The 15,780-nt window shown below is 45.9% G+C and overlaps 1 protein-coding gene across 1 annotated transcript in view; it reads right to left on the bottom strand.

Moving 5' to 3' along the window:
- LOC147904886 (uncharacterized) overlaps nt 1-15,098 on the bottom strand; it is a 33,766-nt gene extending 18,668 nt beyond the window's left edge. The window contains exon 1 of the mRNA XM_087396056.1: nt 14,075-15,098. Coding sequence (XP_087252182.1) covers nt 14,075-14,246 — 172 coding nt within the window. The 5' untranslated portion in view covers nt 14,247-15,098. The remainder of the gene's footprint in view (nt 1-14,074) is intronic.
- Nucleotides 15,099-15,780: the final 682 nt, after the last annotated feature.

The following is a 15,780-nucleotide window of genomic DNA, read 5'->3' on the forward strand; positions in this document are numbered from 1 at the left end:
AATGCAAAAGTCAAAGATGGTGGAGGGACTTCCACCGATCTCAAGCATGGGATAAAGTCTGCTAGGCTTGCTTGGAGGGCAAGCAACACTGGAAGAGATTCCCAGAGGTGGCTACATCGAGGGCTAAGGGACCATTGGAGCTGATCCACTGTCACCATTTGGTACTTCTCTCAAGAAAAAGTATAATCTTTAATAGAATTGACTTCGGTCAAAGAATGTTGACTTTGGTTAACTAAGAAAAAGTTTTATTGTTTTACTTTTGCTTTGCATTAGAAAAAGAGAACCATGGGTACACCTAAAAGGCACTAGGATTAGTCCAAGAACTAGGAATGCATGCATTTTGCTAACCTTTAATGGGTTGAAGTGAGGGAGTTTGTGTAGGACTTGGAAGGGTGCTAAAAGGCCAAAAAATTTGGAGCAAGTAGCCAAAAGCACGTCCCACAAGGCAAAAAGCACCCTATAGATGACGTCATTAAAGAAGCACCCACTGGGTTCTAAAAAGAGCATAAAGCTGCTCCTAGGTGGGCTAAAAGCAAGACCTTCGGGGGGTCCAGCCTTTATTTCTGGGCCCTAGTTCTGTGTACTGCCTTTTTCTCTCTCTTCCAGTCCCCTTTTTCTTGCTGCGAATCACTACTTCTACTCTCGCATGCTTCCTGAGGTGTTGTACGGCTGATTCCAGAGCCATATGTACTAGTTCTTGGCATGCAGAATCTGTTTTTGAGGGCGAGATCCTGCTGCGAACTGTTTTCCAGTCACCTGGGGTCATTGTACCTTCTGCAATTTGGATTTCCTGCCCTCCACTAAGCCCTGGATTTGCTGCGAATTGCTCTGGGATGCATTTTCTCTGCTGGGATCTACCTGAAAACCCTGAAGTTGCTACGATTTGATTCCAGAAGGGTGTTTAGGATTTGTCGGATCTGTTTTCATCCACTCCGACATCTACAGACCAATGTCAACAAACTCGTTTGCAGGTTCGAGTTACTCTCTTCTATTTGTGGATGAGTTTAGTTGGATGCCTTGTGTATACTTCTTGGCCAAGAAGTCTCAGGCATATCAGACTTGGGTATACTGCCTGGCCAAGAAGTTTCAGGCATTTCAGAAATTTAAAGAATAGAAGGCCAAGGTAGAGAAGGAAACAAGACAGGATGTCAAAGCATTCCGCAGTTATCGAGGGGGAAAGTTCACCTCCAGAGAGTCTAATTCTTTCTGCAAGAAGCATGGGATCAAGCGTCAATTTACTTGTGCACGCACATCTCAGCAGAAGGGGATAAGCACCGAACAGTTATGGAGATGGGATTGACCATGATCAGAGGGAGGGATCCCTCGAAAGCTTGCTAGGGTTAAGCAGTCAATACCATAGTTCACACCCTCAACAGGACCAAGACCAAGGCCATTGCAGATATGACACCCTATGAAGCCCACTATCTCTCATTTGAGGATTTTTCTTTCTGTGCATAAAGACGATAGATCAAAGCTGGATTCCAAGAGCAGGAAGTGTGTCTTTGTCGGGTACAGTGAAGAATCTAAGGTGTACCATATCATTGACCCGATGAAAAAATAGATATTGATTAGTAGGGACGTGATCCTTGAGGAAGCAGCGTGCCAAGCAGAGAGGAGGTCATCAAAGTTCCCAAACTTTCGACACCCAATTTGACCATTACAGAGGTAGAGACGACTGAAGATTCCAAGGAACCAGAGGAGGAGCTACGTGTACTAGATCCACCCCCGAAGTCAACTCCAGTGAAAGGAAGTTACCGACTTGGTATCTTAAGACCCTGTAGGAATCTCTGATAATGGACAATCCCGAGACGCGTTCTAGATTGAGGATATGGATGTGACTCAGGAGGAGGCGATGGTAGTCATGTGTGGCAACCAGAGTTGCATAGCCATCGCAAAGAACCCCAGTGTTTCATGCATGGATGAAGAACATCGGAGTCCATTACCACTTTGTAAGCTCATCACCGATGACATCATGGAGCTCATGTACTAACCGACCACTGACAACCTTTTCGACGTATTCAAGAAGGCTTTCCCATGGGAGCAAATGGAACACCCCATTTGACACCTGGAGATCGGCCCACAGTGGCATCATTGAGAGGGGGTGTTGGAAGTAAATGTCCCCCCACCTGCGAGCCCCCATATGAGGTGGACATGGGGGGGCACATGACTGTGAGGGAGAGGGATATTGGGAACCAATTTTGGGTTACAGGACAGCAGCAAAAAGGGGCTGGAGGAAGGCCAGAAATGGCAGGGCAGCAAGCCTTGATGAACCCCCTGGCAGCCCCTTAAGGCTGCCCATGGGGAGCTGTTTGAGGCAAAGAAAGGGCCAACTAGCAGGTTGGCCTACTAGCCCCTGGACTGACTAGAAAGTCGGCCAGTTTAAGGGCCTTCTAGCCCCCTATAAAAGGGGTCCCTTGCCCCCCTCATTTCTCAAGTGAGGGACTTACTTCAGAAGAGTCCTCACTCATAGCACTTCTCCTTTTGCATCCCCTGTGCTCCTGGTGAAGAAGAAGGATGGTTCTTACCGTATGTGCATTGACTACAGAGACTTGAATAAGGTCACCATCAAGAACAGGTTTCCAATCCCCAGGATAAACGACCTGTTGGATGAACTCAAGGTGCTAAGATTGATTTGAGGTCTGTCTATCATCATATTAGAATGAAAGCTGGGGATGAGCACAAGACAGCCTTTCGCGCAGAGAGGGGACTGTATGAGTTCAAGGTGATGCCTTTTGGATTGACCAATGCACCAACTACCTTTCAGGCACTCATGAACAAGATTTTGCAGCCTCTCCTTTTCAAATATGTGCTGGTATCTTTTGATGACATCCTCATTTACAGCAAGGATAAGCATGAGCACATCAGACATGTCAAGCAAGTGCTGGAAATTTTGAGGTTGCATCAGCTTTATGCTAAAGCCAGCAAATGCACTTTTATGGCACAAGAGGTTGAGTATCTTGGTCACATTGTGAGCAAGGATGGCATTCAAGTGGATCCTGCAAAGGTGAAATGCATTGTGGATTGGCTGCAGCCACGCAACCCTACTCAGTTGAGGGGATTTCTAGGTCTTGCTTCCTTCTACAGGCGCTTTATTCACAAGTTTGCCGAGCACGCAGCCCCTCTGACATACCTTTTGAAGAAGAATGCTTTTATGTGGTCTACAAATGCACAGCGCAGCTTTGAAGACCTGAAATTCGCCCTCACTCATGCTCCTGAGTTGGTATGCCCTGATTTTTCACGTACTTTCATTGTGGAGGCAGATGCCAGTGGCAAAGGATTAGGGGCTGTGCTAAGACAGGAACACGGGGTAATTGCTTTTGAAAGCAGGAAATTGGATGCCAAGGAACTAGATTATCATGTGTATGATCAGGAAATGTTGGCTATCCTCCATACTTTCGAAAAATGGCACCACTACCTGTACGGTAGCAAAATCAAGGTTAAGACAGATCATAGGACACTCAGGTATTTCCTTATGCAGCCCAACTTGTCAATGAAGCAGAAGAGGTGGCTGGCTAAGGTTCAGTCTTATGATTTTGACATCGAGTACAGGAAGGGGAAAGAAAACGTGGTTGCAGATGCCTTATCCCGTATGTGGGCTTGCAGTTTGTTTGCCATTCCTACCATCTACCAGGAGTGGAATCATGGTATTCAGGAAGAATACATGCAGGATTCTAGGGCAGCTTCCATATTTGTGGAGTTACAGAGGCCATCGAGCCAGGGGCATGCTGAATTTAAGCTGCATAATGGGCTGTTGTGGTGCAAGTACAGAATTTATTTGGTGCCAGATTCAAAGTACCGACTCCTGGTCTTACAGCAAATGCACTCATCTCCTATGGCAGGACATGCGGGTATTACTAAGACATATGAAAAGGTTAAATAGACCTTTATCTAGGATGGCTTGTGGCGGGATGTAGTTAAATTTGTCAGTCAATGTTTGCACTGCCAGCAAAATAAAGTGGACAGCCGGTTACCCGCGGGTCTCTTTTGCAGCCATTACCTATTCTAGAAGGCAAATGGGCTCACATTGCTATGGATTTCATCACAAGGTTGCCTTCCACAGAGCGGGGATGGGATAGCATTTTTGTGGTGGTTGACACTGTCATGTGCACGGATTGGTATCTGACGTGTACTGGGTACACAAGACTAGCTCAGGTAGCCTAGGGAGGCTTAGAGCTAGGCAGGCTTGATTCTCGGGTTGAGTGGCAAGGGTACGAACCAGTTAGAGGTCTTCGCTATTTTTGGCGCTTGGGGCCCGAGTCTATAAAAGGGGCCCAGAGGTTCAGTTCTCAGAGAGTCGATGGGAGCAAGTTTCGTTCCCAGGTGCTTGGTCTGATCCTGGATTGAGTCGCGGACGCGCGCTTGCATCATAGCGTAGCCCAAGGCCCAATAGCAGATCCCAGGCTTCACAGCGCCACCTGGTGGTATGAGACACCAGGTTGGTTTGGATCTGATTGGGAGTTCGTGCCAGTAGTTCAGCTCGTGGCTTGGAGGGGACATCTCCTGATTCGGGATCACATCCCGTAGATGTCATAGTTGGGTGGTGAGCAACCTGCTCAGTTTTCTCACGTTGTGTGTGTTCTTGTGTTTGCTTGCAGATCAGAGGTTTCAGGAGTGCTGGGACGTGTCAGTTGGTATCAGAGCCAACTCCTGAGGTAGGAACTTCTGTTCCAAGAATTTTGGACGATATATTCCTCCAAGTATGCCCTAATTTCAAAATTTGTGCTGCAAGTTCTTGTTTGGTTCATCATTTATGGGAAGTGGTCAGACTTTAGGGAAAAGGTAGGAAGAAGAGAGTGAGGATGAATTCGAGATTGCTGAAGGGTTTAGGTAAGAGAGGGTGTGAGGTGTAGCTAGGAGGTGTAGCTAGGAGAGAGTGGGGAGGATTGGAGGAGAGGCGTGAGAGGGGCTGTTGGGTAGACGAAGGGTTGACAGGAACCCTAGGGGATCCCGTGCTTTGGTCAGGGCTGCGCAGAGGTTAGGTGACACAAGTAGGTGAGGCTGAGGGTGCGCCTAGGGCTGAAGCGTGATTCGGCCAGGCAGGGGGGTGCGCCATAGGCTGGAGCAGGGTGCGGCCAGGCTGCCCGAGGAGGCTGATGTGTGAAAAAAGCACCACCCTCCAAGTTGGGAGGGTGGGGCGAGAAAAGCATCGACCCTCCAAGGTTGGGAGGGTGTGCATGCTAAAAAAAAGCATCAACCCTCCAAGTTTGGGAGGGTGGGCTTTTCTAGAAAGCATAGCTTCCTAGAATAGCTACACCATCTCCTTTATAGCTTGACGAAATCCCAAGCTCAGCCACAGCTTATGCAAGTGTGCGCAAGAAGACCTCTCCACACCTCTACCAAGTTTGGGAGGGTGGGCTTTTCTAGAAAGCATAGCTTCCTAGAATAGCTACACCGTCTCCTTTATAGCTCGACGAAATCCCAAGCTCAGCCACAGCTTATGCAAGTGTGCGCAAGAAGACCTCTCCACACCTCTACCAGATTTTCATCACCTAGGTACAGTTCGCAGCAGATTACCGTACGGTACAGCCAGCAGCGGAACCAGCAGGGGGGAGTCCCTGGGTTCACCTACTCGAGTTGATCGACAGCTTTGTACCCCTTCTTCTCGGCCAACTTCTCTTCTTTCGTCACCTCCTCCTGGGACGGTTTTTTTCTTTGCTCCACTCTCCTTCCAGCTTCGATTCCACCAGTCACTTCTCTCAGTTCGCTACTCTTTTCAGATCAGATTTCAGACATGGCTGATTCTGTAAATCCTGAGTTTGCCATGGGTGACCAGGATTTGGACTACCCTGCGGAGGAAGACCAGGGTCTCTACGACGATCTGATTACGAAGAAAGCCTTCAGTGAATTCACCACTGCTCTTGATGGAAAGTTTGAGCAAGTTAATGCGAATCAAACGGGGTTAACACAGCAACTCCAAGGGATTCAGACTACGCTCACACTTCTGACTAGCACTGTTCAGGCGCTCACGCATGTGGATGCCATGGCTTCAGTGTTAGGTCCGAACATCACTCCAGATCCTTTTCCCGGAGATCAGAAGTCTCGTACCAAGGAGGTTGTTGACACTTGGTTGCACAAGTGGCAAGTACACTTCCAGTTTCACCCGTACCCAGATGACAAGAAAATACAGCTTGCAGCCGGGTTCATGTCAGGAAAGGCTTTATTATGGTGGAAGGAACTCCAACCCAAGCCTGCAACATGGATAGATTTCGAAGGGGTCTTCAGGAAGGAGTTTCTGAAGAAGGAGGACGATTATGATATCGTAGGCAAGCTCAAAGCCCTTGATATGTCCAAGCTGAACTTGACTTTTGAGGTTTATCTTCAGAGGTTTCGGCATCTGCAGACCAGAGCTACAAAGATGGATCCAGTGAGCTTGTTAGGTTTCTTTGTGGATGGTTTGCCTGACTTGTAGTTGCAGATCAAGAACAACAAGTGTACCACGTTGCAAGAGGCCATGAATTACGCGCGTATTTATGATGATACCATGGCAAGTGCAAAGGGAACCACAATTTCTGACACGAGTGGGAAGAACAAACGGAAGTTCTTCCAGTCTACCACTGGTACCGGGGAGACGAAGTCTATAGACAACGCCTCCAAGAAACACTTGTCGTGCCTGTTTCCTTCGTACCTTGAAGCTAAAGAAGGAAGGACGTTGCTTCTTCTGCGAGGAGCGGGGCCACACTAAGAATGATTGTCCAAAGCGCAAGAATCAAAAGCAAGCGCTGGGACCGAAGCTCCAAGCGGGTCCGGGTACCAAAGCCAAGGGAGCGAACCAAGTTTCGATGACAGGTATTTCTAAAAATGTCATTACCTACCCACTTTTTTGTAATTGCACTTTTAATACTTCGTTATTTGGTTCCCATGATCTTTTCCGAGTTTATGGAGAAGTTAGGGACCAAAGAGTTCACATTCTCTTTGGCCCGGGCAGCTCTCACAACTTTGTTAATTACAAACTTGTGCAGAAGATGGGGCTGTCCATGATACCTAGCGATCACACCTATGAGGTGCAGCTTCCAGCTGGGAAGAAGCAGTTTTGGGATCGCAAGATTGAAGCGCTTTCTATCCGGATTCAAGAATACACAGGAGCTCTTACGTGCTATGTTATGTACTTGGAGCATGTGGACTTGTTAATCGGAATAGAGTGGTTTAAAACCCACGATATTCGGATTGGATGGACGGAACATACCCTTTCTTTTGTGGATAAGGACACCCAATTTTGTATTCAGTGTGATAATATTCCCTCTTCTTAGGGACCTATTGTATCTGCGATGCAGCTTCGGAATATATTAAACACTTCTCATTATGATGTCTATCAGTGTGTTTTGATTCCACTCTCTTCATTTGTTATCTCTGTTAATAACAAGAATGATTTAAGTGTGTTTGAACACCATGAATTGAGAATGTTGTTAGATGGTTTCAAGGATGTATTCCCTGCTCAACTGCCGGAAGGTTTACCTCTAGAATGGGCAGTAGATCATCGCATAGACTTAGTACCTGGGGCTCAACCTATCAGTGTACCACCTTATAGGATGAGCCAGCTTGAGGAGGATGAGCTAGCTTCACAACTACAGGATTACCTGAATATGGGCTATATTCGCCCAAGTAAATCACCTTGGGGAGCACCTGTCCTCTTAAGAAAGAAGAAAGATTCTACATGGAGAATGTGTATAGATTGTAAACGATTGAATAAAGTGACAATTAAGAATCGATACCCTCTACCTCGTTCCGATGATTTGATAGACCGTTTGACCGGAGCAAAGTATTTCACTAAGATTGATTTGCGTACGGGTTATCACCAAATCCGTATCTATGCTAAACACATAGATAGAACCGCATTCTGAACTAGGTATGGCCACTACGAGTTTCTTGTATTACCTTTTGGTTTGACCAATGCTCCTGCCACCTTCCAGCAAATGATGAACGATTTGTTCCGAGATTTTCTGGGCAAATTCATTGTAGTGTTCTTAGATGACATCTTGGTATATAGCCGAACGCTTGAGGATTACATAGGACACCTCCGGATTGTCTTAGTTATTCTAAGACAGCATAAGCTTTATGTCAAGATGAGTAAATGTGACTTCTTTATGAAGGAGATCATTTACTTAGGACACAAGATTTCTTCTGAAGGTATTAGCATTGATCTGGATCGTATCCAGAAGGTTTTAAAATGGCCTATCCCTCAGACTGTGAAACAACTTCGTTCTTTCCTAGGATTTACAGTATTTCTACGGAAGTCTGTGCGTGATTATTCACATATCACAGCACCCCTGACAAACATATTGAAAGGTCGTGGACGCAGGTCTACCCAGCCGATCTCTTGGAATGATGCATTGAATAAGGCTTTTGAAACCTTGAAGTTTTCTATCAAGGAAGCACCCGTTCTTGCATTACCCGATCCTACCCGGCCTTATGTTTTAGAGGCCGATGCGAGTAATTTTGAGATTGGGGCAGCTCTATTCCAAGAGGGCAGACCTGTAGCTTTTGAGAGTAAGAAGCTAGACGACACCCAATATCGTTGGCCCACACTAGAAAAGGAACTCTATGCTGTAGTGTATGCGCTTAAGGTTTGGAGACACTACTTGTATCGTTCGAAGTTTCTTGTATTGATTGATCATCAGTCAATTAAGTATGTGTGTGATGGGTCTGAATTGAGAGGACGGAAAGCTAGATGGGCAAAATTAATGCAAGATTTTGATTTTGAAATATTCATTGAATAGTGTGGCAGATGCCTTAAGTCGAGTCAAATTTGTAAATGCTATGTCATTTACGGAAATATCCTCAGACCTATTTCAATCCTTGAGAGGGCTTTACGCAACTGATAGTCATTTCAGTTCTTATTGGTAGAGAGTCCAGGATGGGAGCTCCATGGTTGACCAGGACTTAGGGATTGTGCCACCTACGGTACAGGTGGTGGGAGGTCAGTGGATGATTAGGAACGGCTTGCTGTTCCAGAATGGAAAGATTTGTGTGCCAGATGTTCTGGAACTTAGATCCAAGATTCTCTGGGAGTGTCATGATGCTCCTAGTGCTGGACATCCGGGTATACATCGGACTCTGTCTCTTGTGAAGCATACCTTTTATTGGCCTCAGATGCATGCATTTTTTGAAAACTATGTAGTAGGTTGCCCGGTTTGTCAGGTTACTAAGGCAGAACACCTTAGAAGCGCGGGTTTATTACAGCCACTGCAGATTCCAGGTAATAAACGGGAAAGTATTTCCATGGATTTTATTTTTGGTTTGCCTCGAACGCACAAGGGTCATGACTCCATTTGGGTCATAGTCGACCGTCTGACAAAAATGGCTAGATTCTTACCTACTAGAACAACTATTTCAGCTGTTCAGCTGGCTCACAAGTTTGTGGACCACTTGTTTAAGCTGTATGGTTTGCCCTCTGACATAGTCAGTGACAGGGACTCAAAGTTTACAAGTAACTTTTGGACACTTGTTTTTGAGAAGTTAGAAACTACTCTAAGTATGAGTTCCTTAGATCATGCACAATCCGAGGGTAGTACAGAGAAGGTTAACCAATTGGTTGAAGATATGCTTCGGGCATATGTATCTAAGAGACAGTCTTCATGGGAAGATTATCTACCTATGATAGAATTTGCTTATAACAGTGCAAAGCATTCGAGTACTGGTTACAGTCCTTTTATGCTTATGTACGGGTTTCAACCTAAGTCACCAGTTATGGTTGGGTTAAAAGGGATTCAAAATGATGCTACAAAGACCTTCTTGCAAGACATGCAGGAAATGTTGCAGTTTGCCAAGGAGTCTATTAGAAGTGCCCAAGATCGGGACAGATTTTATGCTAATAGACATCGTTCACCTAGAGAGTTCTCTGAAGGAACGATGGTCTATTTGCGAATTCCCAAGGAATCCAAGAGCCTAAGTAATGGTTTGGTTCTGAAATTCCACCAGATACTGTGGTGCCTTCAAGGTCATTAAAAGAATTGGACCACTTGCATATCGACTAGAATTGCCTCCTGATGTTAAAGTATATCCAGTCTTTCATGTCAGTAGACTGGAAGAAGTCTTGGGTGCGGATGATCAACTTGTTTCTCCTCACGAGATAATAGAAGTTACAGATTTGACTTTTATTCCATACGAACCTGAGTGTATTCTTGAATTTCATGAAAGACAGATTCGAAATAGAACTATCACGGAATACAAGATCAAGTGGAAGGATCATGTTGAGGAGGATGCAACATGGGAGACATTACAAAACCTCCAGAGAACATTTTCGGGTTTTTTAGCGAACTCAAGAGTGAGTTCTTAGAGGAGGGGGAGTATGTCATGTGCACGGATTGGTATTTGACGTGTACTCGGTACACAAGACTAGCTCAGGTAGCCTGGGGAGGCTTAGAGCTAGGCAGGCTTGATTCTCGGGTTGACTGGCAAGGGTACGAACCAGTTAGAGGTCTTCGCTATTTTTGGCGCTTGGGGCCCGAATCTATAAAAGCAAGTTCTGTTCCCAGGTGCTTGGTTTGATCCTGGAGTGAGTTGCAGACACGCGCCTGCATCATAGCGTAGCCCAAGGCCCAGTAGCAGATCCCAGGCTTCACAGCGCCACCTGGTGGTATGGGACACCAGGCTGGTTTGGATCTGATTGGGAGTTCGTGCCAATAGTTCAGCTCGTGGCTCGGAGGGGACATCTCCTGATTCGGGATCACATCCCGTAGATGTCATGGTTGGGTGGTGAGCAGCCTGCTCAGTTTTCTCATGTTGTGTGTGTTCTTGTGTTTGCTTGCAGATCAGAGGTTTTAGGAGTGCTGGGACGTGTCAGACAGAATGACAAAGCAAGCCTATTTCATACCCACTAAGACCCGTTATTCAGCATCACAGGTTGCTTGGCAGTTCATTGAGCATGTTTTTAAGCATCATGGTTTCCCTCGGGAGATTGTTAGCGATAGAGATGCAAAATTTATGGGTCACTTTTGGCATGAATTATTTACAGCAGTGGGTACTTCTCTTACACATAGCACTGCTTACCACCCTGAGACGGATGGACAGTCAGAAAGGGTGAACAAATGGCTGGAGGAGTATTTGAGGCATTTCTGTCATGACACACAGAAGTCTTGGGATAAGTGGTTGGCACTTGCTGAATTTTGTTACAACAGTACCAAGCACATCTCTATTGGCATGAGCCCGTTCGAGGCTATGTATGGATGCACAGTGGGTATGCCATCTTTAGTTGCAGACATGGCTGTGAAAAATCAGCAAGCAAGAAATGACTTGGAGAGTATGGATGCCCTTCTGCAATTGGCTAAAAAGAATATGCAGGATGCCCAAGCCAAGCAGAAGAAGTATGCGGATGAACATAGGAGGTATCTGTCTTTTGAAGAAGGGGATTATGTGCACTTACGCCTCCATAAGAACCATTATGCCTCGCTGAAGGGTAACACCAACACGAAGCTTGCTCACAGGTATTACGGTCCCTACAGGATCATCCGCAAAGTTGGTGAGGTGGCGTATGAGTTGGAGCTACCCAGGACCTCCAGGATTCATAATGTTTTCCATGTGTCCTTGCTGAAGCCACATGTCAGACAACATGTCCAAGTCCTTCCTGAGCTACCACCTATGGATGAGGAGGGCCACATACTCTATGTTTTGGAGCGCATCGTGGGTTTTAGGGATCACGTACTCCAAAACAAAGTCTACACCGAGTATCTTATCAAGTGGCAAGGACTCCCTGAGGATGAGAACTCATGGTAGCCAAAGAGCATTGTCCAGGACAATCCCTATCTCCTACCGGGCTGATTATTATTTGCTGTTTGCTGCACCAATTTAACAGCCTGCATATGAAATTTTGAGGGCAAAATTCTATGGGAAGGGATGGCTGTAATGAAGGGGAAAAAGAGGCCAAGTTAGAGGCCCTTTAGGTGGAAAATGTGGAGGGACTATGTAAGTCTCCATCCACCCACTATTATGTACTTTTTGATGTGACATCTAAACCTATCTACTCTCTTTTCCTCCTTCCTGCCTACGCTCACTCACTCTCTCTTTCTCTCTTCCCTACTCCCTCTCTTCCTACCTCATTCTCTCTCTCCTACCCTTCCTCTCCTTCTTCCCCTCTCTCTCCCCCTTCTGCTCCTCTATCCCCCTTTCTCCAAATCTGTCCCTACCCCCTTCTCTACAATGTGCATTGCTGCTGGTTTTAGTATCTGATAGCCCTTTGATACCCCACGGCTCTCTTCCTGTATTACCAACACTTGGATAGGGTCATGTATATAAGCTTGACTCCATTTCAATACTTTCCGACTCCCCCAACGATACTAATGTCTTTTCTCTGAGGGATAATTCATGGCTGATTAAGTGATGATTTCTTTGGTGACTTCAGGCATAAATGTGGTGGAGGGATTGCTCTATTTTTCTTTCCCTATGGCTTGCAGCTTTTCATGCAACAAATCAGTATGCACTCTGGCTGCCTACACGGCCTGTTTTTGGCTGTCAAAGCATCCCGTAAGAGGTGTTCACACAGACAGGTCACAGGACACCAAATTTTGGTGTCCACTCAATCATCTATTTTGATCTTTATGGCTTTCACGCATAGCCTACCTCATCCAAACTTTGGGAAGGCTGGAAACTGTGGAAAGGTCAAAAGTTAGCTCAGGTCATAAGCTATGGAAGGTGATTCATAGAGTCAGAAGAAAGAATGTGGACGAATTTCCTATCATGATCATGACCATAAACAAAATTATCATCCCATTCACAAGTCCACATGAGACTTGGACTATCTTGAAGGATAGGTACTAGATAGTCAACCCAAGAAGGATCCTAAGTCCACAAACCAGTTGATTCTCTCTCAAGTTGGGTGAGGGCTAGAGCATTCCACACAAGAACAGATCATTTGTGACCATCTTGCAGTAGTTCCAAAGACAAACGATGGGCAATCCGTACTTGCCACATTGCTCCTTAACGTATTTCCATATACTTTCAAGGGATTTGTGACTCCAATCTCACCTCTAAAACGTTGCAGCCTGCATTCTTTCGAGGAGATGAGTGCCATGTTAGTATATATATCTAAATGAATGTATGTATTGATGTATAGGAGGAGCTGAGGATGAAGACGTATAAACGAAAGTGACAGTAAGTCAACTTCCGGTGCCCAACCAATACAGGATTTTAGAGAGAGAGAGAGAGAGAGAGAGAGAGAGTTAACTTTTTGTGCCCAAGAAAAGCGAAACCAAGAAAGGATTCTAAAATTCAAAGAATTCTGATCCTTGACCCTAAAACATGGAAAGAGAGAGGACACGGGTTGTACAGCCTTGGGAGCAAGCTATAATAGCTTCGAAAGCATGGAGTATCTGCTTCCAGCATCTGATTAAGGCTTCCCCCCTGCTCCCGTCACTCCACATCCTTGACACTCTCCTCAAGTGCCTTTATGTGCTCATAAGTCTCCCCCGAAGCAGGCATCCACTTACGCTTGTAAATACCCGAGTAACGGAGACTTATGAAAGATATTGAAAACCTTCACATCTTTCTAGCTTATAGGAGTCTCCTACGTATGACAACTAAAGTTTGCATTTTTGCACCAAACATGTCTCGTAATCCGCAACCAGTATGCCAATTTGTCTGGTGTGGCGACCTAAACACGTTATTACTTCCATTCCGCTTCTATTTACAGCCCATTCCCGGATTCGTGGCCTCCAAAACAGTCGAGAATTTAACAGAACTAACAAAATGCCTTACACTTCAAGCCCTTCGTAATCCTACTTCAAAGTCAATACAACGCCGTCGCTCTAACACAGTAAGTAGGACTCTACATCGCGCGTGAAAGGTCAAATTCCTGTCCTATAAGAGAATTCGTTGTCCCTTAGTCTTCTTGGAGAACCGATGAACTTGTATTCGGCTTACAATTCGTGAAAAACCACCGTTTGGTAGCATTATTATCGTAGATTCACAACTCTGTAATCAATGTAGGAAGAGGAAAGGCAGCATTATGAAAGGGTAGCCATGGAGTACTACTCGCTCAAATATTATCTAGAAAAATTGACAACAAATTTCAGGCTCTAATTAGTCAGCCATTTCGCTTCACGACGGAAAGGAAACCGTTAATCATTTTAGGAAGGAAGCTAACCAGCATTGCCGCAACCAACCATCAGAACGCGTGCAGCCTTTGGTACGTATTTTCGAAGTAGAGGGGCTAAGCCAGCGTACTGTTGATACCAGTCAAATGATCCAGTGTCTTGCCTGTATCTATTGTCCCAATAGCTAGCGTCGCCATACGGCTGCGGATTCCCACGCGTCATCCTCGCTTTGCGAACACGAAGGCAACTCAAACAAGCGCACAAGAGCTCATATATTAAGCAGCAGAAGTGGTTGCATTTCGCCACATTGCAAGTCGGTTGCCCCTGATGCCAAGCCAGGGAATCGAAGAGCAGAAATGGGATTTGAAGGCATGAGAATGGGGATAGATGGAAGGTCGTGATGAGCGAATGAGGAAAGCTACGCTATCAGAAGTGAAATGCAACGCACTGGTATCTTCACTCTTTCTGCCTGGCTCGCTCGCTCTACTCTTTTCTTCATTCTTCCTTCATCTTCGCTCAAGCTTGCCTCCAGAATCCACGGATCCCAAATCTTTGCACTCTCTCTCTCTCTCTCTCTCTCTCTCTCTCTCTCTCTGTGCGTGGCAGAGTTCTGCCGAACGCACCGTAAATAGACCGCCTGACTTCCCCGTATGCAAAAATCGAGGAGTTCACGCGCCTCTACTCCCGTTCTTCCCGCTTCCACTCTCTCACACAGGAGATCCACACACAGACACGACCTCTCACGACCGGAATGCCCTGACGCCCTCGGGTAAAATTGCGCCGAAATGGCTCTCTTCCTCTTCTTCGCCCTTTCCGTCCACCGCGCCTGCCGTTTCGTCTCTTCAATCCAGAAATTCCGTTGGCGAATTGCGTCGCAGAAAATGCAGACAAGGACACAAAAAAACTGGGATGCAGGAACACAAAGTGCGGTCTTCCAAGAATCCTCTGCTGCGAGTGTCGATCTTCGATGCAAAACAGATCAACAGTATTTTGTCGATCTTCAACGCAAAAAAACAGATCAACAAGAGACAGAGAGACCTAGACCTTCGAAGCTTCACATGAAGATGAAAGAAGATTTGCTTAATTATGTTTTGTAACCACCTCGTTTCAGCTCTCCCGTTTTTTATTCTAATCAACGAATCTTCATTTGATTATGTAAATAATATGCACCACTTTACTCAACTTTAAATACAAATTTAGTATTGATTAGCACTAATTCACGAAACTCATAGGATTATCAGGGCTTGTCATAGAGGGCCTCCGAATCTTGGAGTACAAAGCTTACAACATCGAGTGGAGATACAGGTCGCCCCTCTCTTGCCCCCCCACCCCTCACTCCAACAAGCAAATACTCTTACCCCATTTGAAAACTAGCTCCAACCAGTTCGCATCTTCGAGGTTCCCCGAATTCTCTTCTAAAGCTTGTGTGGCTATTTGCAAAGGTCTTGGCTAGCTGCCACATTTAATGTAAAGTCTCCCTAGGAAGCTAGTGCGGGGGGTAGGCCTCTAAAGCCTATTGTCACAAGGACGTGGCCTCAACCTTGCAGTGCCAAGGTACACTAGAGCTAGCAGAGCACTAAGCCTCGCTCAGACGCCGACTTGTCGAAGGGGCACTGCTTGAAATGGCAAAAAAAAATTGGACGGCAAGGAAGGTTGTTCGACACCCAAGCCTTAGTCAAGATTGCAATAGCCAGTGGAAGACTTTGGCGAGCTACAGCATCAAATTATTGCTGGACATCTAACAAATGGGCTTCGT

This window comes from Dipteris shenzhenensis, chromosome 2, assembly GCF_047967505.1.
Source record: "Dipteris shenzhenensis isolate YYH24624 ecotype China chromosome 2, Dip_SZ_1.0, whole genome shotgun sequence".
In the NCBI taxonomy this organism is placed as follows: domain Eukaryota; kingdom Viridiplantae; phylum Streptophyta; class Polypodiopsida; order Gleicheniales; family Dipteridaceae; genus Dipteris; species Dipteris shenzhenensis.